Consider the following 23,269-nt stretch of genomic DNA (forward strand, 5'->3'; position numbering starts at 1 on the left):
GCTTTAGAACTGCGCCCCCTAGCGAGATACAGCATGGCTGCATCGCATTGAGGATAAAAGCTCCATCATCCTCCTGCATCGTTTTGGTGGAGCCAGGGCATTCTCCCAGCCCACGATATACACTCATGACTACCGACTAGGGTCGCTCAGTAACCCACAATCAAAGGGATATAAGGACAGTATTATGGCGAAACACCGTCCAGAAAGAGACAGCTGGGGTGAGTGTACGTACAGTATTTCATATTTCATTGCTTTTCTTGACGGCACAAACCGTTTTTTATCCTCCCTGCCGAGGAGGAGAGGGTGTAAGCCAGTAAGATGTTTATCTTAGACTCCATGATGAAAGGCTTGGTTTCGTTTTGACCGTATCATGACCAGTGTTTATTTATTTGAATGCAGCAATACATGACGCCATTTATCGTGAGAAATACGTGCTTTTGTGAGTCTCTGCAGGAATATTGTCTAATCAGGCATAAGCAAGCACAGACCTGTATTTCTAAGACATATTATATTTTTATTCAGTAATCAGCGCGTAGGGAAATGTCTGTTAGTGCTCTCTGGACCTCCCTAAGAGGCCTGAAAACCAGCTTCTGGTGTATTTTGTTTATCACAGTGAGCTTCTCGTGATTGTACGTGGTGCATCTGGCATACAATTATGTAATATTGCATCAGAAGATAGCCTCTCATCATCCTCAGGACCACCATCTGCACCCTGACCGTTAATGCCATCATCACTGTTGGTGATTGTCACTGACATCACGCTATGCTCTGTGTTAACTATAAATTCAGGCCTGCAAGGGGAAGGAAGGGGCTGAATGACTGCATTAGGAGTGAGGGGGGAAAGGGTGAAATGCTGCTGTTTGTCATCAGAGAGTTTATCTGGGCTGACCCACTTTGAGCAGACCGCTTCTGACGTCTTTGGCTGTTTTAAGAGCAACAGCAGCAGCAGAGGAACACGATCAGGTTAACCAGGCAGGCTCATGATGCCAGGCCTGGTTGAAGAGGCCATTGCAAGAGATGTGAATCCACCCCGATAGTCCCCTTCAAGCCTGAGACGAAACCTTGGATGATTCCTTGCTGAATTATTCACCGTGCATTCTTGGCACCCTTTATTAATCATTTAACACATCCTTAAAATTTTGTCTGCTACTCCTTAATCTGTCACTGCTGCTTTTTTAAAGAGTTGTATCCATGCTTTGATTTGCATTGAAAGCTCAAAATTAACACCACAGCTGCAGTGACTGGAATTAGTGGTGTGTGTTTGGACTTTGTTTCGTCTTCAGTAAACACACATTACAGTGTGGGGAATTTGGGAGCTCGGAAAGCCTCCAATCATTGCAGGAAGCCCATTTAGCCCTTACACTGTACATGAGACAGCAGAGACTGGAAAGACACTGAGTCATTGCATGGAAAAAACCTCTGAATGCACATGATCTCATTCGATAAAAAGAGTGTGGCCTGATTCATTAGGAATATTATTAACAAGCTTGCAGGCCATGCTATTGATCTGGAGCTGAAACAGGAAGGAGTAATGGACTCAACTTTCCTGTTTCCTCACTTAATGGACTGCTAAGTGCGCTTATCATCACTGTGAAGACGTTCTCGCTGTTCAGTAACTCACACAACAACATTTTAGTTGGTGTTTCATTGACACAATAAATTCTTTAAATAAAACATTTTGCCTCCATCTCTGTGTTTGACTGTAATGTTAATGCTGTTTTCTTGCTTCAGGTTTTATGATTTCCCACGACTGTCTTCTCTTCCAGGGTCCCTCAGTGATAAAAATGTCTATGATTGGAGCTCAGAGGAGGAGGAGCCAGACGGACGAGCTCGGCCCATCCAAGTGCTGCTGGTCAAAGATGACCACACCTTTGAGCTGGATGAGGCGGCACTGAGTCGCATCCTGCTGTCTGAGGAGGTCAGAGATCGTGAGGTGGTGGCCATCTCCGTGGCCGGGGCTTTCCGGAAGGGCAAGTCTTTCCTCATGGACTTTATGCTGCGTTACATGTACAACCATGTAAGTCTCTGCAAAAGCATTACTCCAGTCTGCGTGGTATAGATCATACAGTCTGTGTGCGTGAATCGGCTCAGTCGTGCTGGTGGAAAAGTTCCCGATTTAGCTTGTGAGTTGATGTAGCACATAAAAAAATTGAAATATAGCAAAGGAACTGGCAAAAAAAGAAGAATATTTATGATATTATATTACTACATGCATGCACCAACCTGCTTATGTACAGTAATCTTGGAATAAAATGGCTATGCATTTCTTTATCTTCCTTTATCCTATTTATACCTTCTTTTTTTCAAGCAGCAGATCAAATTTAAAAAAAAAAAAAAAGAGCAATATTTCAAAGCCACTGAGGGTAAAATGACCTGTTAGCCTAACATGTGATCTGTTGGTGCTCAGGCGTCTGAAAACTGGCTCGGCAATCCAGAAGAACCTCTGACCGGCTTCTCCTGGAGGGGCGGCTCAGAGAGGGAGACCACTGGGATCCAGATCTGGAGCGAGGTCTTTCTGGTGGACAAACCAGACGGAAGAAAGGTGAGACTGTATTTCATCCCACGACTTGACAAGTAGGCTAAAGTGCAATTGAGCGCTTAATTAAATATCACACATATACTTGTTTAACCTCTTTACAGTGACACCTTTATATTCTCAATGAGCCTGGCAACAGGTCGTCTTAAAGCTTCTCACCTTCACAGTCGTAGCTGCAGCTTTGGTTGGATAACTTGAAAGGAGTCTTTTGTGGTTTAGGACATTTTTTATACCTGCATCAGCCAAATGTTTCTAACATTTTGCATCAAAGGTTGGTCGTTCTTTTTAGTTTCATTCAAAACGAGCTGCTGAACATGAATGGTTGCTTTAGGCACTTTCTGTTCTCTGGAGTGTAAACACTCCACACGCTGTATTAAAACTCACTTTCCTCAGTACAGCACATCCACGGCGAACATATTGACTCCTGCAGCAAAGGTGAATGCGTTCATCTGTCTCCTCACACAGGTTGCTGTGCTGCTAATGGACACGCAAGGCACATTTGACAGCCAGTCGACGCTGAGGGATTCAGCCACTGTGTTCGCCTTGAGCACCATGATAAGCTCCATGCAGGTGCAGTGACCTTCAGTCATCTGATCCAGCTTAGCTTTAGAAAAGACTAAGTATTTGTAAAAATGCATGCATGTACTTTGAAGTTTGTTTGGGATGGACTATCTTAGTGATGATTTTTTTTTTTAAATAAAACTGTCATGAAATTCTTTAGAGATGTTAATGACCCTAGAAGTTTTCCTATAGCGCCACCACAAGACTGACGTCTAGTTTTGGGTGATAAGTCTCCAAAACTAGTTCTTTTCTTTCTACTCAAGCACACCTGCCAACTGCATCATTGTTCAGAAGAAATGGCCCATCTGTCCCTACCCTGTTTCCTCTTTCGGCGGAGTTCTAATGTTAATTAGCTGCATGCTTGTTTTGGAAATAAAATAGTTCCTCTGTTTGTAACAAGCTCAGATTTATAACAAAGGTTTCCATGCTAGCACACCAAACTAAGACACAGGTGTTACATATTATGCCTGCTAGTCCCGTTTGTTCCTCAATGCCTAATGGACTATTTGGTCAATAATTTAACCTGGACAAATTTACCACATTCTTCAAGTTGTACATGTTTAAAGAAAATAACCCTCTAACTCAATGGCCTCTCTCAGGTTTACAACATCTCACAGAATGTGCAAGAGGACGACCTTCAGCACTTGCAGGTAAAATTGCCTTTCAGTTATTACAGGGAAATACAGTACTGCACTAAAGTCCTCAGCTACCCCCCTCCTTTCGTTTCACCAGACCTTCTTATATATTTTAAAGTGGTCTTGATCAATAGTTCTCCAGGCTTTCTGACAGTCTTTTAAAGTTTCTTTTTCTTTTTGGACTTTGGCTGCTTTTTACTCATTTTCAGTCTAGTTGTTGTGTCTGACCGTTTTCACAGGAATGTTTTTTTGTTTTGCTCGATAAACCACTTAACACTGACCTATGAATCATTTAAGCATAAAAAGAGCAAATAGCTCAAAGTATGAGCATGTCATATCTCAGCATGGTGTGCTGTATGTCCTTAAAAATTTGAGGAAACTGAACAAGCGGAGGACAAAAAAAGAAATGAAAGGTCTAAAATAAACCATCTACAGCACGTGAACAGTATCTGAAAGTCGTGAACTTAAGAAACCAGAAAAAAAGAACCCAGCAAAGATCTGACACTGGACTATACAGATGCATCTGACCCTTCAGTTGGTACATCTACTGTTTACTAAAGCCTTATCAGAAATGGTCTCAGTGGAAGGGAGGCTGCTGAAGCCATTTATAAGGAAGGGAAACCAAGTGAAAGGACTGGTGTAGGCCAGATTACACAAGAACTGGACTGAAAATCAGTGGCAGCAGGTCTTAATTTTGAACATGACTTCTTCTTTTGGCTTGTCCCTTTAGGTTTGCCACATCTTCCTCCATCTCTTCCTATGTCTACCATACTCTTCTTTCAGATTATTTTTTAACAATGAAAAGGATCAAACACAAACACACTGTCAATGCAGCAAAAGCATACCTCGAAAGAAAAAAATACAATGAAACACTGCAAGTTGTAGATTGGTTTCCCCACCTCAATATTATTGAAGCAGTGTGGGATTATCTTGAAACAAGACATAATAAAAGGTGGCCACAATCCAAAGAGGAGCTTTGTTTATGCCTTATAAACTGTTTTCATATATGGTTTCACATGTTTCAATAACTGGAGCTATTTCCATTTTTTCCTAGCAAAATATAAATAAATTGGGTGTGGTTCAAGACTTTTGCACAGTACTACAACTCCTTCGACTTGTTTATATATTAATATCAGAATTATCATCCTCACACATTAGTTCTTCAAATTACTTGTTACAATATTGTTACTTTATTTCAGCTTTTCACTGAGTATGGAAGACTAGCTATGGAGGAGACTTTCCTGAAACCATTCCAGGTATTTTCTATTTAAAGGAAATATATTTAGTATTTCTATTAACACATTTTTATGTCTCAAAATTATTTGAGTGTGTGAGCCCACTTTATAACACAAGAATTATAATTTCCTTTCTAGTCAATGATTTTCCTGGTTCGAGACTGGAGTTTTCCATATGAGTTTCCCTATGGACAGGAAGGCGGCATGAAGTTCCTCGAGAAGAGACTTAAGGTCAGACATCACAGATGTTACTGAGATAGAAGGTCACACCACTTTCAGTCCTGTCACATCAGTTTCCTGTGCAGCCTTTGCAGTGATGTGGTTGCTTACGGCTGCTGAGACTAGCTTAACCAAAGCACATCTTAAACTTGGTGGTTGTCTTCGTGTTTGCGGTCCAGATCTCAGAGAACCAGCATGAAGAGCTGCAGAATGTGCGGAAACACATCCACTCCTGCTTCACCAACATCTCCTGCTTCCTGATGCCTCACCCTGGCCTCAAAGTGGCCACCAACCCACACTTTGATGGGAGAATCAAAGGTACATTTTCTTCATTGCTCACTTACACCATATGCACCTTTCATTCAGGTATAGTATTGTTTGTGAAAGGCTTGGGAAAAACTTCGCAGCCAAATTTCTTGGAACTTGGTGAGGAGGTGACGCTCGGGCAAAAGAAGACCCCATAAAATTTGAAATACTGCATCAGCATTGGACATTAACCTTGGCGGAGGATGCACTCTGCAAATGTACTTCTAGTTTTGAACACCTAATATTGTTTAGTTCCCTCACTTCAATCATGACATGGAACCTCTCGGTCTGTCCTGCGATATCTGCGATCAGGATATTAGGTCTTAAAAGATGCTGGTGGGGCCTCTATAGATCAGACATGTTTAGATATATCTTGAAAATGCTCAGATTGAGATATGAGGGCTCTGGAGGTTTTTCTAATGCTCGTCGAGGCCTTGCTGGGCAGGTTTTTTTGGGGTCTTGCATTTTGTCCCAAAGAAGGCTTCTGCTGTCAGTGAGTGACTTTGCCATGCTGTACACACTCACCAGTCGTTGTCCTCTCTGTCTAGAGATTGATGGTGAGTTTATAAACAACCTGACGGTCTTGGTCCCCTGGCTCCTCAGTCCTCGCAACATCGATGTGAAGGAGATCAACGGCAGCAAAATCACGTGCAGAGGCCTGCTGGAGTATTTCAAGGTTAGAACAAAGCATCGTGGTGATGTGCACAACAACCACTCTGTCCTTTCTTTATTTAAAGTGCCATATTTCCGCATATGACTGATCAAATGTAACAAATTAACTTTTTCATTTGTATTTGTAGGCTTACATCAAAATTTACCAAGGCGAGGAGCTGCCACATCCAAAGTCAATGCTACAGGTATATTTTTAATGATTATTTTGCTAACATACAATAAAGCTTTGCACTCAAGATACACCTATGGTCAGAGGTTTACATACACTCATCTGGACATTATTTTAATGGTAATTTGGAGATTATAATGGTTTCTTTGAACTGTTTTTTTTTCAGGATAGGATGATTGGATGGCATATATCCTTAATGACTTTAAATAACAAAAACCAAGTGCACAATTTTAAATTTAATTACTGTAATTTTTGGATTTTCTCTACTCCACAGAGAGTCAAAAGTATACATGCATGTTGAAATATATATTTACAGTTACTTTAGTCTTGTAATTGATCTCGCAGTATTTTGAACTGTGACAGCGAGGTCTGTTAACTTTTCATCAATGATCATGATTGACAGCAACTGGTAGTTTGTCTTTGCCGCATAAAAAGAATTTGTTTGACAGCAATCATTGGATTGATCAATACTCAGAACAATGGGAAACTCCAAGGAACTCAATGAAGATCCAAGAAGTAGAAATGTAGAGTTAGATAAGTTAGGAAGATCTCTTGGAGCCATTTCTAAACAACTGCAGGTTCCAAGATAATCAGTTCAAACAAATGTGTCACCACTTTGCTAAGGTCTGGAAGAAAACCCAAACTTGCCCCTACATGAGAGGAACTTCATTAGGATTTTTAGGAACAACGCAGGAACCACCGAGGCTCAAGCCTTCAAACTTAAGAACACTGTACAAGCTGTTCAACATGGTGGTGCTAGCATCATGCTCTGTTTTGCTGCTAGTGGTACTGGTACATTGCACAAAGTGGATGGAATAAAGGAGGAGGATTATCTCCAAATTCTTCAACTTCGTCTCAGATCAACAGCTAGAGGAAACTTATGAGACAATGTTCCTAAACACACATCAAAAGTTATGAAATGGCCTTCCCAAAGCCCCAACCTCAACCTTAGTGAAAATTTGTTGACTATGCTTAAAAGCCAGGGCTGTGGTCAAATATCCAGCCATAATTATGCCAGAAGGTTGTTGATGGCTACTAAAAATACTACAAAATATGAGCTTAGATGTATGTATATATTTGAGCCTGAATCTAATAATAATATAAGAAGAGTTCAAAGAAATCCTTAAAAGCCCCAAATAACCATGAAAATCAATGATGAGTGGACGTAAACCTCTGATCACTGCTGTAAGCTTATCCATACTGTTAATTTCTGGTTGCTGACATTGATCCTTACATGATATTTCCATTTGCTTCCCCTCAGGCCACAGCTGAGGCAAATAATTTAGCAGCTGTTGCAGCTGCAAAAGATCTGTACAACAAGAAAATGGAGGAGGTAGGTGAAAACAGATTTGTAAGTGAATGTCCAGTAGCTACCAAGTGACTTCACCGACTCACTGCTGTCACTTCTCACAGGTCTGTGGAGGTGATCGGCCTTTCCTCGCCCCCAGTGAGCTGCAAGCCCGACACAGCGCCATCAGAGAGGAGGCGCTGCAGGTGTTTAAGGGTGTGAAGAAGATGGGAGGTGAAGAGTTCAGCCGGCGCTACCTGCAGCAGCTGGAGGGAGAGATCGACGAGGTGTTCGTCCAGTACATCAAGCACAATGACTCCAAGAACATTTTCCACGCAGCCCGCACGCCGGCCACACTGTTCGTGGTCATCTTTGTCATGTACGTAGCCGCGGGTATCACAGGCTTTGTGGGCGTGGACATCATTGCCAGCTTGTGCAACATGATCCTCGGCCTGGCACTGATCACTCTGTGCACCTGGGCTTACATCCGATACTCTGGGGAATATCGAGAACTCGGTGCCGTCATTGACCAGGTTGCTGGTGCGCTGTGGGACCAGGTAAATAAAAAGAATAACCTGTCTAACTTATCAGTAGTTAGATGGTAATGGTGGCTGCTTAGACTTTGCACAACTTATAAAAGTAAGAAAAAAGGAGAACGATTTGTTTGGTATTGAAAAGATGTCAGGTGAGTGAAAATCATCACATGCATTCAGGTTTTGAGCACTTATACTGTTATCAGGTCTGGTATCTCTTGCGGTTTGATTAGTTTAGGGACGATTGTAGGTTCAAACTTTTACGGGGGCTCGACTCCCAAACAGAATGTCCTTACAGTGTCCTGTAATGTTAATGGAATATGATGTTTCCAGACGTAATCAACCCTTTTCACATTTGCAAACCTCAATTCAACTGGATAAACATCACAATGTTACCCTCAAAAGCAAACTGTCTAAGAATATTTCAGAGTGAATAATCAAAGATTTTAATATATATTCCACCCGTTTTAGGGTGGAGCCTTTAGTTATCAAACCCGAGACAAGACTCTGTCATTAAAGAATTTAATGAACCATTTGTGGCAAACCAGATAAGATGAAAAACATGCACAAAATTATTTCAGTCTCTTAATCAGATTGAGGCAATCCACCAAATCATCAAGCACTGACAGTAGCATTATTGTACAAACCCTCCCTTTATGCAGATGCAGCCGAGAGCAGCATGTACCCCACTTTTACGAGTAGAGAATAGATTTGTAGTATTATAAGAGCAAGTGGGACAACACACTGCTTAATTATGTGAAATCTTCATCAATGAATGTGGGAAAGCAGAAGCTACAGCTTTATTGGGTGAATTTAAATGTCACAGTAAATAAAAGACATAAATGGATCCATAGCAGTTTATAGCAATATTCAAACTGAATACAGGCTGCTGCTGGACATCTGGATCTGAAGCTGTACTGTAAACAAACACTAAAGAGCAATTTCATCCAAATAAGCATAGAAATTTTTAACAAACTAAAATAATAATGCATATCAGCTCCTTTCCTGTGAACTGCAGTATATCAGCAGACTAGGGGATCAGAAGGTTAAAATAAGCTAATAATCTCTAGTGATTTAATGTTTTTGACCCTATTTAGAGAACAAATAAAAATAAGCAGACACTTTAAAGGTCATGCCATATCCCCACTTTATCAGAACACTTTGAACTTTTGCTGTATTTTAGTTAAAGTGTGTTTTGAATCAACTTCACTGATGTGTGTCATTAAATTACCTCATGGTTTAGAAGGGAAACGTTCACATCTTTAGCCTTTAACAGCAGCACAAAAGATATGAGATTTGCTATTAGCAATAAAACACATGGTTGTGTGCTAGCTGCTCTAGCTGTTACAAAGGATGAAGACTGAGGAAAAACATATGAAACCAGAGTCACTGGTAAAAATAATTAATAATTATTAATCATTACCTTTTCTTTTATCTGTTCACATTTACTTTATTTTAATATGAGAATATGGCTTTCTTGCTTTAAAATTAGCCATTAAAGACAAATACAATACACAGTATCCATCCACATCTGTTAGAAATGAAAGAGTGTCTTTAAACCACTAGGGGGCAAAAACCTCCTTTATTAGTGGCGGCAACAAATCCCTACAAGCCTAAGAGCAACAATTGTGCACTGTTAACGAAGAATCTGTATGTGCTGTTTGTGTTACATGTTCACTACATGTGCTCACACTGTATGTTTGTTTCTTTTAACGCCTCTGCAGGGGAGCACAAACGAGGTAAGAGGAGCAAATCAATTGGAAGTATTAACAAGAACACATTGCTACTGGTGCATTTCTATGAGATTGTTGTCATCAAACTCAAGTTCTGCTCAAATTATCTGAGCTACAGTTAAATTTCCTCTTGTGCAGCCTTATGTTCCCTGAATGAAGACACCTCAATTCACACCTTAAGGCTGCTTTATGAATTAAAAATTCTCTGTCTTAATTTTTAATGACTTTATTTGACTGTTATGATGAATAGTATGAACGCCTGATTTTTCTGTTACAGTAAACCATCTCAGTTTAGCAGATATCACGGCCTCTGCTCTCCTCTCCACTCTAAGAGATTTGATACTGTTGATGAACAGGTTGCTTTCAGCTTTGATGGTTGAAATCATATTGGGCTCTTCTATACATAGTTTAAACAGTTGCTGAAGATATTTTCAAATTAAGATTTCAGATGATTTCCCTCTTGGATCAAAATTTGCATTGTTATATTACTCTATGAATAATAGTTATTATTAGGCCGATCAGCACTTTGATGAAAGGCCTATTTTTATGGTAATAGGGCAGTTTTTAATGCCGTTGGCCCGATGCAAACAAAGCTTTTTCCAAACAGACTGCTTCCCTTCCTGGTCTAAATTTCTGAAACAAAATGTGCCCAGGACTGAAAAAGCCGAGACTCATAAATCCATGGCATTTGACTTTAAAGCAGATTATATTACATATCTTTAACCTTCTATAGCCTTTTTAGTTGTGAATGATTGTGAATGACGTGTTAATCAAATTCAAATTGAGTTTGTTTTCATATTTTGTGCAGAAAATATACTCGGATTGTCCTGAAAAATGACCTAAAGTTTAAATTTTATATGTAAACAGTGGGCTGTGTATAGACATCAACTGAGTGCTCCCTGATTTCCCATTTTAAGCTTATTAAATCAGGCTTAAATCAAGCTGGTTTACAACAGCTCTCAGGGAGCTTACTTTCTCCTTCCATTTTTTGTTGTCAGAATCAGCAGATGTAACATTTATGAAGCAGCTGATTTAGTGTTTCAAATCAAATATGAATGAAGAAAACTGATAAAAGTAGCCACTGGAAGCCTGCTGTGCATGTTTCAGCAGTGTGGAAATAAAGAGAGCAAACAGAGTGAATAAGTTATATAAGAATAACTTGTTTTCAGGTCTACAAAGGTACAAAGGAAGTCAAAAAAACATCAGTATTGAAATGCTTCTAATCCATATGACTAGATTAAAGAAGAAACCCAAATCCCAGCTCCCGGTTTCTGTTTCTAAAAGTATACAGATGCAGTGATAAACCACTTGATATGCACTGATCATTGTACAAAATATGTGTGCATAGCTTTAGCTTTACCAGCTTATATTAGAAATATAAGCTTTACCAGCTTTCTAATACTATAAGCATGTTCATGCATGATGGGTAAATGAATGAATGGACTTTGTTGTCGTGATCTTGTGTATGTGTGAAAATGTAACTCTGGTGTTTCCTGCAAAAGTAATCCATAAGATAAATAACTAACCAGCTCCATGTTCTCTCCATAGGCTCTCTACAAGCTGTATAATGTAGCAGCCAATCATAGGCACCTGTATCACCACGCCTTCCCCGGGCATCAGGTGGAGGAGGTGGCTGAGGAGCAGGACAAGAAGAGGGACTGATTAGTTCAAAGACAGAACATGTCAGAGATTTCCTCGTGATGGACCGAGGGAGGAAGCGGAGGAGGAGGAAGGCAGATGAATGCCCTCATCCATCAGGCACTCTTTAACTCTGGTACTGGCTGCTGCAGCAAGCCACTACTGGTCGTTCACTTCTTTAACCCTTATAACGGACTGTTTAATGTTCATGCATATGCCGAGAGCATCTCCTCAGTGGGTGGCTGCTTCTAAGCATTGGATGCAATGTGTCATGGTCTTTCACCTTTAGTTCGTGAAGCAAACACACCTGTACAAATACCGCGGGCACTCTGCTGGAGGAGACTGCTGCTTATTTCTCATCGAGCGTTTATTTTTATTTTTTTCTCCATCATTCGTCACTGACAATGATTTTTAAAGTATATTCAAATCTGTGAAACCCCCATTTGTGACAATTGTTCTGTTCTTTGAAGTTTTAGTGTTGTTTATAAGGAACAATATCTATGACCTGCAATGTTTGAAAGACAAAATATGTACTGTATATTAAATAATGAGGCGTTACAAACATCATCAGCATGGTAAGTGGTTAATGTCTGTCATCTTTAAGCTCTAAATGCAGGTATACTTTATAAAAAAATAGCTGAATGGTTGTGACTAACTGGTATTGTGCCATAACATGTAAAAAAAAAAAGAGAAAAAAAAGATTTCTCACCTGCTGCAGCCTGGCTACATGCAGACACTCCATGGCACACGAGTTAGTTTTAGGGTTTGGTGTATCTGTGTGCTACGGCACTGGTGGGAGAGACACAAGTTTACATAACATAGCCGACATTATCTCACTTTATAGTCTGCTTGCAGTTTTGTAATCACGCATCATCCCAGTGATCGTTATATGTGCGTTTGGCTTTTGAGGTTTGGGAGGAAAGAGCAAGGTTAGGTTTCCATTGTGATGTAGTTGGGGGGGCGGGGGCTGCCGAAGCCATTGTTGTGTGTTTCACTGAATGTTCGAGCAAATCCGAGGAATGTAGCTATTCTGTGGCCACCGGGGGAATCAAAGCTAGATGCTATTAGGCGTGGCGACAGGCCTGCTTTGGAAACGGAGCCTCATTCCACATCTCTTTCATCATCTTCTCACACTTAAACCGAATCATCTGTGCAAAACTGCTGCATGGTGAAAGAGGCTTTTCGTGTTTCCACAACAGCTTGCATTTTTAAACAAAAGGCTTGTATCGGTGATGGCTCTTTTTTGGTGTTTGAATACTTCGGCTTAGTAGACTGTTACTGTATATTTGTACAACTGCGGTCACTGTTTTAACTCCTTGAGTCACTGCGCTGTAAAATGTCTGCATCACATACAAAGCTGCAGCAAAACTTTTCTATGTCTTTTTTCTTTTTCTTCCCCCCTCCCATTTAGATCTGCTCACCAACCGTACAGGAACACTGTCATGCATATTTAGCAAGTTTATAGTGAGGTTCGACCTCAAGGGTTGAAAATTTAAAGGCACTGCAGCAGAGTGGCTTCTAGAGTCTTCCACAATCTATAATCAACATCAGCGAGGCCTTCACACAAAGAACCATCCAAGACCAGTTTAAGATTCGTGATGTTCTGAAATCCCTTTCTATTTCATGACTATGTTTTTGGGTGTTGTGTCCATTAAGAAGTCAGAAGAACAGTATTTGTTTACACTGTGTTGGAATATCTCGTCTGTGAGACAGAGCTTTTCTTTCATTCCTAAAGCATCACCTCTCAATGTGGTGGGAGGACTGAAAGGTCAAATGAATCAACCTTTTTTTGTGAGCTCCTTCAAATTGACTCTGCTTAGTTTTCAGCACACGCATTGCAAAAAAAATTCAGTTGCAAAGAAAAGACCTAATAAAGATGGACCAAATTAATGAAATCTAGACTTGAGTTTTCTTACAATCAGAAATGTTTTAAATACAAGTCCTACGAGGCGTACCGGCAGTGTTTTAAATGGCTCTGCAATTATAAAACGCTGTGGGAAGACCGGCAAGCAGCAGGAGGCAACAACTGTACATCCATACGTGTATTTTTCTTCACTGCAGACTTTATTGCTTATGTCCTGTAATTGCAATTCACAAAATCAGGTATGAACAAACTGTAGACATTGTTCTGAGGCGATGTGATAGAGGCCCAAAGAGAAGCCCAATGTTCTGTACAAACCTATTCCACTGCTCCCAATTAGGACATTCAGAAATGTTTAGGTTCCTCTGATACACAGGACTCCTTAAACATTTTATATACTGAGAATAACACATTATCACTGGTCTCCAGTAGACAAAAAAAAAGTAAGAAAACATTTCTGAGTATCTTAAGAGGAGATAAAAGCTGATTAGTGATCAGTAGAATATGTGTCCAAGAACCTGGACTTCTGTTATATCAGTGAAGCAAGATGTCAGGCCATAAACATAAAGCATGAAAAACTGAAACAAAGGGAAAGTAAAGTTTTTGGCAAAATGAATGTGACTTCTTTAAAAAAAAGTTCCAGTAGCTTATTTGTGTTTAATTAAATGCACAAAAACGTGAATTTTCCTGACGAACAATAATGCCGAGAGACGCTCAAACCACCACATCAAATCTGATGCTTCATCAATCAAAAAAGAAAAATGTAAAATTATATATCTGTTAAGGTTTTGGTGGATTGTCTTAAAAGTATGTCATAAAAAAAGGAACAATGTACACTTTCTTTGTGTGGTTTCAGTTTATGACAGTAACAGAGCAAAGGAAAGAAGCCATGAAGTCAAATTAGAAAAAGCTGCCTGTCGCTTTCTCCCACAGGAAAAAATGACGGAGTAGCTGGCGTATACACGATATGAGCAGACGTAAAACTGCTGCACTTTGTTTTATTAAAGGCACAATGTCAGGATGCTTTTGTAACAAATACCCAGAGCTGATTTTTCACACTCTGTGCTTCTCAGTCTTTAAAAAAGGAATTCAAACAGCAATTTTCCCAGGTCGGTGGCTTTCAATAGAACCACAAGCAGTTTCCCATGATGCAACACATTTTTTCTTCATTCTAGTGTTTTGTTTTTTTGTTTCTATCAGTCATCCATAAACAGAGTGTCACATGGCCCCCACCCTGGCCATATATGTGTCTCAACCTCCTGGCTGATATATTTGGATCAAGCAAAGGCACAGATGTGTTTGGTAAAGAGGCAATTAAGAGTCAATCATGATTTCAAAGGCAGCTCTGACCGCTCCCAAACTGAGGAAACCTCAGAGAGGTGTGGCACTGAGAAGTCCCTGCTGCACACACACGCACACACACATCACATGTTCCCTATGAAGTTCTTGTTGGACTGCTGGGCGTACCACTGTTGCCGCTGTTTGCGTGCCTCCACCTCCGACAGCAGCGCCTGCCGGTACGCCTCATAGGACTTGACGATGTGTTCGAGCTCCTTCATGAAGAGCAGCTTCAGCATTCCCTGGTACGTGTCCAGGTCTGCCAGCTGGAACAGCTCCCACTTCAAGATGTGGTCATACCTGATGTAAAGGAGAGGAGAGTCACTGTACCTTTAAAGTTACCCTTTGGGCTGGTTTGAAGATCTATCAGTCACTTCTTTGTGACAAAAATACTTTTATTTGGTAAGATTTTTTTTCAGGGCTTCTCTATTCAATATGTACAAACCCTGAAATAAACACCGATTTGGAATGCAGTTTTCCACAAATAAACATACATGTTTTTGAGGTATTAAAAAACACTATACAATAAATACATTACATATTTAGGTACCTAAGGATAAACATCATGCTTTTCCATTTCCATAAGTATTGTCAATTGACCAAAACTACCAAAAAATACTGATTCTACACTTTTGGTAAGAGCTTGAAAATAACTCGCCTATTTGGTTACTATCAAAAAAAATTATGTCCAGGATTAAATAAAAAGTAGAATAAGAAACTTAGAATTATTAAGTTGAAATTTTGAGATACTAACCCCGAATTTTGACTTATGGGTAGCATTCCCCCCCGCCAGTGGCTTCCATAAATTCCTCCTTTTAGTACCTCTCTTTGTTTGTACATTTACCGATTACTGACTGACCAGAATACTATTAACTAGACAAATGTCAGGTAAGACTGAGTTAGACTCACTTGAGTGGTGCACGAGCATACACCTGCAGCCAGTCTGGGATCTCGGCTGTGTGGTATGGGTTAGCTGGCACGAGGACTGGCTGGTTCCTCTCTGCAGGACGTGGCTGATAGGCCACGGGAGGTGGTAGTGGTGGGGGCTGATCGTAACGAGGTACGCTAGAATACAAAGAAACATCATCTCTATTGTGATGAGGTAAGTTTTCTACTAAGTAAAGAAGTAGTAGAACTTTAGTTGCTTAAAAAACTAAAAGCAGCGTTTTTTAATGCTTCATACCTTGGAGCACATGGATGACGGTATTGTGCCCTCTTGTTTATGTGATCCACATAGTAGACCCCAAACTCAGCGGACTCCACCTTCTCCCAGCCTGGAGGGAGCCCCTCCCTCTCGAGAGGGTGGCTCCAGTGTGTAGTGTTAGTGTTGTGGTCGATGTAGTACTTCCTGCCACGGATGGTCCAGTCAACGGTCCAACCGGCCGGAAGGGGGAGGTCCTCCCCTGTCAGACTGGACAGGTTCCCCAGAGACTTGGCCTGTATTCGACCTATGGCTGAGAAGAACAAACATTTCTTTTTTAGAAACCCTAAGGGAGAGGCAGAGATGTCTGACCAATCATACAGAGGAGCAGCTGCTGGCTAACAGCGCCCCTGGGAAAGAAGAAATATTTGGAGAAATTTCTTAAAAACTGCCTGTGTGGGAAAGTGTCATGTAAAGCAGAGGACAGTACAGAGTTTAAACTTTAAAACTAAGATTGCTCGACTCTGTGATTGTTGTGACAGAGGGCCATCTTATTCTAAGTGACACTGTGTGATGAATGGTAGGAAATGGGATTGTTGATACTTTTAGACAGGAAGGCAGAGAGCTCTGCATGGCCAGCCATACACACAGGGCCTTTCACTGGGCGAGAACAAACGGCTGTAAGAGCCGACAGCAGAGAGGGTTCATGCAGCGGGTCCTGTACTTTTATTGGAGAATAACGTCAGCGAGGAATGTCAAGTCGACAGCTGTGTGGATGTGGATGAGCGTGACTCAAAGCAAATGAGCTTGCAGAAACCAAGAATTCCAAATACAGGGGAACGCTAAAGGATCTCAGCGAAATGGCGGCTACAATCTGATAAATTCTACGCTAGAGTGACAGCAACAGAGGTGGAGCTCTTTGCCAGCTGCTGAATGAAGGGAAGGAATGTGTGAGAGCTCCACAGAAATGCACTCCTCCTACACCACCCCCCATCTCATCATCATGATCATCATGTTTGCCCTTTCCTTCAGAAAAAAAAATGCTCACAGCAGACCTAAAGCTCAAAACATCACAGGAATTTCTTAGATTACAGTGAGGTGGGCTGAATGAAACAAAGTGGGTAGACTGATAACATCAAGTTAGGGAAAACACCACTGAAAACATGGAAAGGAGAGAGAGAGAGTGAGAGAGAGAGAGACTGGGATAATTTATGAAAACATCAATCACACACAAGAAAATAACATATGATTAACTATACCAGGCTCATCCTTTCAGGGTTTGCAGAGGGACAACTTATGCCATTTCTGTTTGACACCTGGACTCTAGTAGCTCAGCAGCTTTTTGCACAAGTTCAAAATAAGCCTAAATTGTCTCATATCAACCCCTTTTATCAGGTGAGGAACCGCATATGAGATCAAGCTATGTGACAGACAGTGACATCTGATAAATCTGCAGTGGCCCAGAACTTTTCAAACTTCCAAACCTTCACCCCTACCTACTCCTACACCTGTGGTCCTAACATTAAAACAGTGGTAAATTAATGAAATGCTCAGATTATGTGTTTGCAACATTGTTCTACATGTTGAGACAGGTGTTGTTTTATGTAGGATTTCCATAAATTAGTAAAATTTGTGGCATGAAAAGTACAGGCCATTTACCATTCTTAGTAGATATTTATTTGTTATTTTTTGTTTTCAGTAAATCTACACTTATTGACTCAAAAACATTCCGTCCCTTTTTTGCAGCTGTCTGATCAGGTTGTTTATGGAAAGAGGGAAACTGCTGTTGTGTCAAAGAATCATGTCACAGAACAGGACAACCTGACTTGAATTTCCAAGTATTTCAATGAGTGCCCTATTAAGAGTTAAGCCTTGACAAAGCCTGTCACTTCATCCACAGCTAACCCCTCTTTCTTTTACCTGGCTGCCATTTGCGAACAGGAGATTTAAACAACAGGTGTGTGGGGCTTCAGTATAGTATAAGACACCACTTAAACAGTATATACTCTTTTATTTCCCAAGGGGTTGCCACACAAAACCTTCATACCCGATTTGGCAGAGATTTTCCAACAGATGCTTGTGTGATGCAACCCTCCTTATGTGGGCTTGGGCGCTACCTTGTGCTTCTACCCGACTGCCTGATAGACCAACAAAAGGACAGGCAAGAGTAGCCCACAGACCGGTTGTACAACATACTTTGGACACTGTCCAACAACAGACGGTCTCTGCAGGTAGATGGGCCAGCATGCCACCCCCACTGAACAATAATTTCAGCTTAAACCAAATGTGTGACCAACTACATCACAGAGCCACGCTGTAATAACATATAGTGGCATTGTACTGACTGGGCTTCGTACACAAACATGCTGCAGCATCTCAAACCTCACTGTGTGTCAAATGTAAGTATAATGAGATCAGCACATATGTAACAAGGATGATTCATGCCAGCGAGCAGTTTGAGGCTGAGACATTTGACTGGGGGCAGTGTGCAAATTACTAGTTTGCTGGCAGAAAGTTTCAGCAAACACAGAGGTGAAAAATGCAGAGCCTCTAATGCTTGTTTAACTTTACTCCAAACAAGGCTACGTGATAGGCAGGCCTGACATAATACTGAACTGTATACATGACGCTGACAAGCCAGCCACAAAATAAAGAGTGTCTTTATGGTAAGAGGAGGACAAGAAGCATTCCCGTGCCCCCCCCCAATCTCAATGTAATTACACTTACATCATCGTAATGTTTACAACACAGAGCAGTAAAATAAAGACTGAAATAAAATTGCTCTTTTCAATTTGACAACTAGTGGCCTGCATTCCTTTCAGAGTAGCCTCTGTGTGGTTGGACAAGAGTTCTCCAAGAGGAAATTTTAAAAGTTGTAGAGTTGCTGATGGGATGTCAGTCATAAACTTTCTAAAACTAGGTGTTTCTTGCTTTTATCACTAAACTTCCCTTAAAATATATAAATAAAGACATGAACAGTGTTAAAAGGGAGCTTCACAAAATAATGTAAAATCTACCTGAAGGGGGTCTGTTTGGAGCTGGGGGAGTATGTTGTCGGGGATGTCTTTGGAAGTTGTGCTCATTGTGCTCGTAGTATCTATAGTCTTCAGGAAAGCGGTCTGGGACTCTCCTTGGCTGGCGCTGCTGCTGCTGTTGATGTTGCTGGTTTTCATAATAAGGTTCAGAGGGGTAATAATACCGGGCATCTCCATTCTCAGACATGGGGCTCACGTCTGTAAGGAAGGACTGTGATGAGCCTCCATACTCATGCGAAATGTCTCCCAGACTGCGAGGCAGGTACGGAGGTGCAGATAAGCGGTGGCTCTCTGTGCGGGCCACCTCGTGAGGAGTCTTCTGCACATGGGTACGGAGGACACTCTTGTTACGGGACACCACAGGTTCCCGGCTGGGTGCCAAAGGGTAGGAAGAAGGCACCATTTCTGGCAGAGGGACCTCTGTGCGTCTCGGTATAGTGGGTCCATGACGGATGAAGGAGGGCATAAGATCTGCAATCAGGTCAGCAGAGCAAATGTCAATAAAAGGCAACGCAATATCTGGGAGCTGCTCATGCCTGATGACTTGAAAATAAATAAATAAAACACCATAATAAAAACAGAGTATTTTACTAATAGGAGCCAAATCGCGTACTTTTACTTTTCATACCTGAATTATAATATTAACTGACTCTCGAATAAAACATTTACACGAGAAGGTAATTTAGTAATACCCACATTTCTACAAAATACTGCTAGTTTCTATAGATACTCTAATAGAAACAGCTTAACAGCAGCTATCACAATAATCATAAGTCAGTACAGACACTAAAAATACGTTTAACTAAACTAATCTACTAGTATAATATGCCTTTAGCTGAGTAATTTAAAGCTGTAAGCATTATCTTGTAACTACTGCACTACAACTGGCGCTCATGTAGCATTTAGCTACAATGACTATCATCCTAGCTGTGTTTGGTTAGACTGTACAGCATTAAACTGTTTTTTACAATCGTGGAGCAAGTATAAATGTCCCCAGAGTCGTTTTACAGTATTTGTTAATGCTAGCTCACTAAGGTTTAACAGTGTTTAACTTTAACTAGCGAGCAAGTTAAGTGATGCTATTCGGGGCTAGCTGATAAGCTAACCACTTGTTGCGCTTACTTCTCAGGAGCGGCGACGTTTCCTTCTTCACATACTTCCCGTGTACCTCGGCTGGTTTGGACGCTTCGTTCTTACTTTTCTTTCGTGAGAGCATAACTCCAGGCTCGGAAAACATCAACAGCACGGTGGGGTAAAGTCATGACACAATCCTTCGACTTTGCAACCATACCGGCCAGTTAGCAAAGCGCGGAAAGTCAACATTTTTCCCCGCAGCTTTGGATTAGCTAGCCGCAGTTAGCCAGCTAACTGAAGCCACAGGGAGCATCTGTGCTGCTGCAGCGGGTACAGTCCCACTACTGGGAAGTCCTTCCATCTGAAGGAGGAGGAGAGAGGAGCACAAACCACTGTGGGGCCCTTCGGTGACATAAGCACAGTATAAACTGTACTATAGTTAGAAAATATCCGTTAAATTTTTCCCATAATTTAATCACTCACATGGCAAAGCTGAAACTAATAAAAACTAGGCTAAAACGGCACAGAAGGAAGCAAACCCCCCTCTAGAAACTAAACAATGTAAAACAAATATTCAAAACAAAATAAAAGTCATATTAAAATGTATACTAGGGACATTTAACCAAATACTAGTGGGGTATATGTGTATATTTGAGCCTGTGTGGATTGGAGAAAATCCAAAATAAATTCAAACTCTTGCACCCAACTCTTGTTTTTTTAATCATTAAAGATGTCTGCTCTTCAATAAGTTCATCCTAGAAAAACATCCGCTTCAAGATATCAATAACAGCCCAAAATCACCACGACTTTCATGCTCATGATGAGTGTATGTAAACTTCTAATCACAACTGTATGTCCAGTTTAGTATCCATTGTATTAATTTACAACATGCTTATTTACAGTACAGTATAAATCTCTTTCTGTTACTTATACACGTTTTCATATATATTGTTTAATGCATGTCTTTTTTGTGCAAACTGTGATCTTTTAGACTAAAGTGACTAAATTTCTGGCCACACCTGTATGCATAGCTGGACTGGCCATCGGGCATACCGGGCATTTGCCCTGTGGGCCGATGGTGATTTTTTGTTTTTATGGGCCGATGATTTTTTTTAAGTTATTTTTTTTTTATAACAGTATAAACAATGACAGATGGTGGATTGGCCAGATGCTGGCAGATGTGTAAACATAACTCAGTTGTTTGGCGGTGGCTGTGGCAGAGCTGCCACAAGAGGCCGACAGGTGGATGAGGGAAAGGGGAAGCAGGAGGAGGAGAGACCCGAGGTGGCCGCCGGTCGGAGTGTCAATCAATCAATCAATCAATCAATCAATCAATCAATCAATCAATCAATCAATCAATCAATCAATCAATCAATCAATCTTTATTTATAAAGCACTTTTCATACAGAAAAAATGTAGCACAAAGTGCTTTACATAGTTAAAAGCAGCCCACCCCACCCTCCAACTCACTCCCCACACTCTCAATACACATATATCCCCCCACCCCCACCCACACACACACACACACGCGCACACTTAAAGAGTAAAAATTGGGCTGGGCTCGCATGAGCCAAGTGAGGAAACATTATAACAGAGAGCCGTCTGCACCGGGAGCCGGTCACAGACCGCAGCCTCCGGGCTGGGCACACAGCCGGAGGGAGGCAAAGGAGCCCCCCAACCAGGCTGAGAGGACCCCAGAGACCCAGCAGCCACGGTCAAAAACAGCCCCGGTGCAGAGAGCGCCCTCCGAGGAAACACTGGAGATATGACGCAATACGATGTATACAGGGTAAAATGATAAAATAAATAAGAACAGGATACAATATAAATATAAATATAAATAGAGTAAGAAGATTTAAAAATGAATAAGAATAAAATCAAGAAATATTAGGTAAATCCTAAATTAATAATAGAATAACAGGATAGAATAAATAAGCATAAAAAATAAATAAACGCTAAGTAAAAGCTAAATTAAAAAGGTGGGTCTTGAGCCTGTTCTTAAAAACATGTACGTTCTCTGCGGCCCTGAGCTCCTCCGGCAGGCTGTTCCACAGACGAGGACCATACCACTGAAACGCTGCCTCTCCGTGAGTATGTGTCCTGACTTTAGGGACAATCAAAAGGCCAGTACCAGAGGACCTCAGGGTCCGCGAGGGTTCGTATGGTAAAAGCAGATCTGAGAGATAAGAAGGCCCAAGACCATTAAGACATTTAAAAACCAATAAAAGAACTTTAAAATCGATCCTGAAACACACGGGGAGCCAGTGCAGCGATTCTAAAACCGGTGTAATGTGGGCCCGCCCTCTGGTCTTCGTCAGCACACGAGCTGCCGAGTTTTGCAAGAGTTGTAAAGTTGAAATATTCTTCTTAGGAAGACCAGAGAGCAGGGCATTACAGTAATCAATGCGACTGGTAATAAAAGCATGCATCAGCATCTCCGTGTTGGCCCGAGAGAGAATAGGGCGGACTCTGGCTATATTTTTTAGATGATAAAATCCAATTTTGGTTACATGTTTAACATGTGGGATAAAACCAAGCTCAGAGTCAAAAATAACACCCAGGTTTTTCACTTGTAGCGAAGGACATAGTGAAAATGCCTCTAATTTAGACAAGAGTTTCTCTCTCTGAGCCTCAGGACCGACAATTAAAACTTCAGTTTTGTCCTGGTTAAGCTGTAAAAAGTTTTCTGCCATCCAAGATCTTATATCCAAGATACAGTTAAAAAGGGCATCCATTGGTCTGGTGTCATCAGGAGACACGGAGATGTACAGCTGCGTGTCATCAGCGTAACTGTGGAAGTTTACTCCATGCCTCCTGATGACACTGCCGAGAGGCAACATATACAAATTAAAAAGTACAGGGCCTAGAACCGACCCTTGAGGCACACCACATGTCATTTTATGGATCTTAGAGGAGCATGTATCCATACTCACCATAAAAGATCTGTCAGAGAGATAGGAAGTGAACCAGTTGTGTACAGCACCAGAGAGGCCCACCATGTGTTTTAGTCTGTTTAAAAAAAAGTGTCAGGTGAACTGAACTTCAGGTAAGAAGTTATGACCTGCAGTCTATCTGGGTCAGATATAAACCAAGTTTAGGTGTAGTTTATTTTCGTTGTGCTGAGTTTTTGTCAGTTACAATAACTTGTACTGCGTACTAGCTTGACGGAGTTTCTATACAGCTGGGTGGGTGCTATACTGATAGTGAACTTTATTTTATTCATAAGGTTAGTTAGTAGAGTTGCCAACCACGCCGTAAAAACCGAATCGTCCTGTATTCAGAGAAAATAATACAC

At 41.1% G+C, this 23,269-nt stretch overlaps 2 protein-coding genes and 1 long non-coding RNA gene across 4 annotated transcripts; 1 reads left to right on the forward strand and 2 right to left on the reverse strand.

The window, feature by feature from the left end:
- The first annotated feature begins 59 nt into the window (after positions 1–59).
- Positions 60–12,092, forward strand: atl1 (atlastin GTPase 1). Of its 2 annotated transcripts, none has more exons than XM_026151515.2 (14): positions 60–218; positions 1,767–2,017; positions 2,408–2,542; positions 3,002–3,106; positions 3,697–3,747; positions 4,932–4,988; positions 5,106–5,198; positions 5,366–5,504; positions 6,041–6,168; positions 6,293–6,349; positions 7,595–7,666; positions 7,747–8,178; positions 9,879–9,893; positions 11,436–12,092. In XM_026151515.2, the coding sequence occupies exons 1-14, from the start codon at positions 185–187 to the stop codon at positions 11,547–11,549; spliced, it is 1,683 nt and encodes a 560-aa protein (XP_026007300.1). In that variant the 5' UTR covers positions 60–184; the 3' UTR covers positions 11,550–12,092. The 2 variants fall into 2 exon arrangements, with proteins under 2 accessions (XP_026007300.1, XP_026007299.1); XM_026151514.2 differs by having other exon boundaries at positions 65–224.
- LOC145422357 (uncharacterized) lies at positions 2,318–11,523 on the reverse strand. Its single transcript, XR_013903639.1, has 2 exons — positions 11,414–11,523; positions 2,318–2,515 (listed from the first exon to the last, which is right to left on the reverse strand). It is a non-coding gene; the product is annotated as an uncharacterized LOC145422357 (long non-coding RNA).
- A 1,478-nt stretch (positions 12,093–13,570) lies between the features above and the next one.
- On the reverse strand, positions 13,571–20,343 carry sav1 (salvador family WW domain containing protein 1). Its single transcript, XM_026151519.2, has 5 exons — positions 20,023–20,343; positions 18,883–19,371; positions 15,908–16,178; positions 15,634–15,789; positions 13,571–15,024 (listed from the first exon to the last, which is right to left on the reverse strand). Exons 1-5 carry the CDS (start codon positions 20,135–20,137, stop codon positions 14,811–14,813), a joined length of 1,245 nt encoding a protein of 414 aa, XP_026007304.1. The 5' UTR covers positions 20,138–20,343; the 3' UTR covers positions 13,571–14,810.
- Positions 20,344–23,269: the final 2,926 nt, after the last annotated feature.

This window comes from Astatotilapia calliptera, chromosome 19 (assembly GCF_964374335.1).
Source record: "Astatotilapia calliptera chromosome 19, fAstCal68.1, whole genome shotgun sequence".
NCBI lineage: Eukaryota > Metazoa > Chordata > Actinopteri > Cichliformes > Cichlidae > Astatotilapia > Astatotilapia calliptera.

Excerpts from the sequence above, each read along its gene's own strand:
- atl1 (XM_026151514.2), top strand. The coding sequence starts at position 185 with ATGGCGAAACACCGTCCAGAAAGAGACAGCTGGGGTGAGT. Across the intron at positions 3,748-4,931 it reads ACGACCTTCAGCACTTGCAG|CTTTTCACTGAGTATGGAAG; the intron begins GTAAAATTGCCT and ends ACTTTATTTCAG. Across the intron at positions 6,350-7,594 it reads ATCCAAAGTCAATGCTACAG|GCCACAGCTGAGGCAAATAA; the intron begins GTATATTTTTAA and ends GCTTCCCCTCAG.
- sav1 (XM_026151519.2), bottom strand. The coding sequence starts at position 20,137 with ATGTTTTCCGAGCCTGGAGTTATGCTCTCACGAAAGAAAAGTAAGAAC. Across the intron at positions 19,372-20,022 it reads AACGTCGCCGCTCCTGAGAA|ATCTTATGCCCTCCTTCATC; the intron begins GTAAGCGCAACA and ends ACCTGATTGCAG. Across the intron at positions 15,025-15,633 it reads TATGCTCGTGCACCACTCAA|GTATGACCACATCTTGAAGT; the intron begins GTGAGTCTAACT and ends CCTTTACATCAG.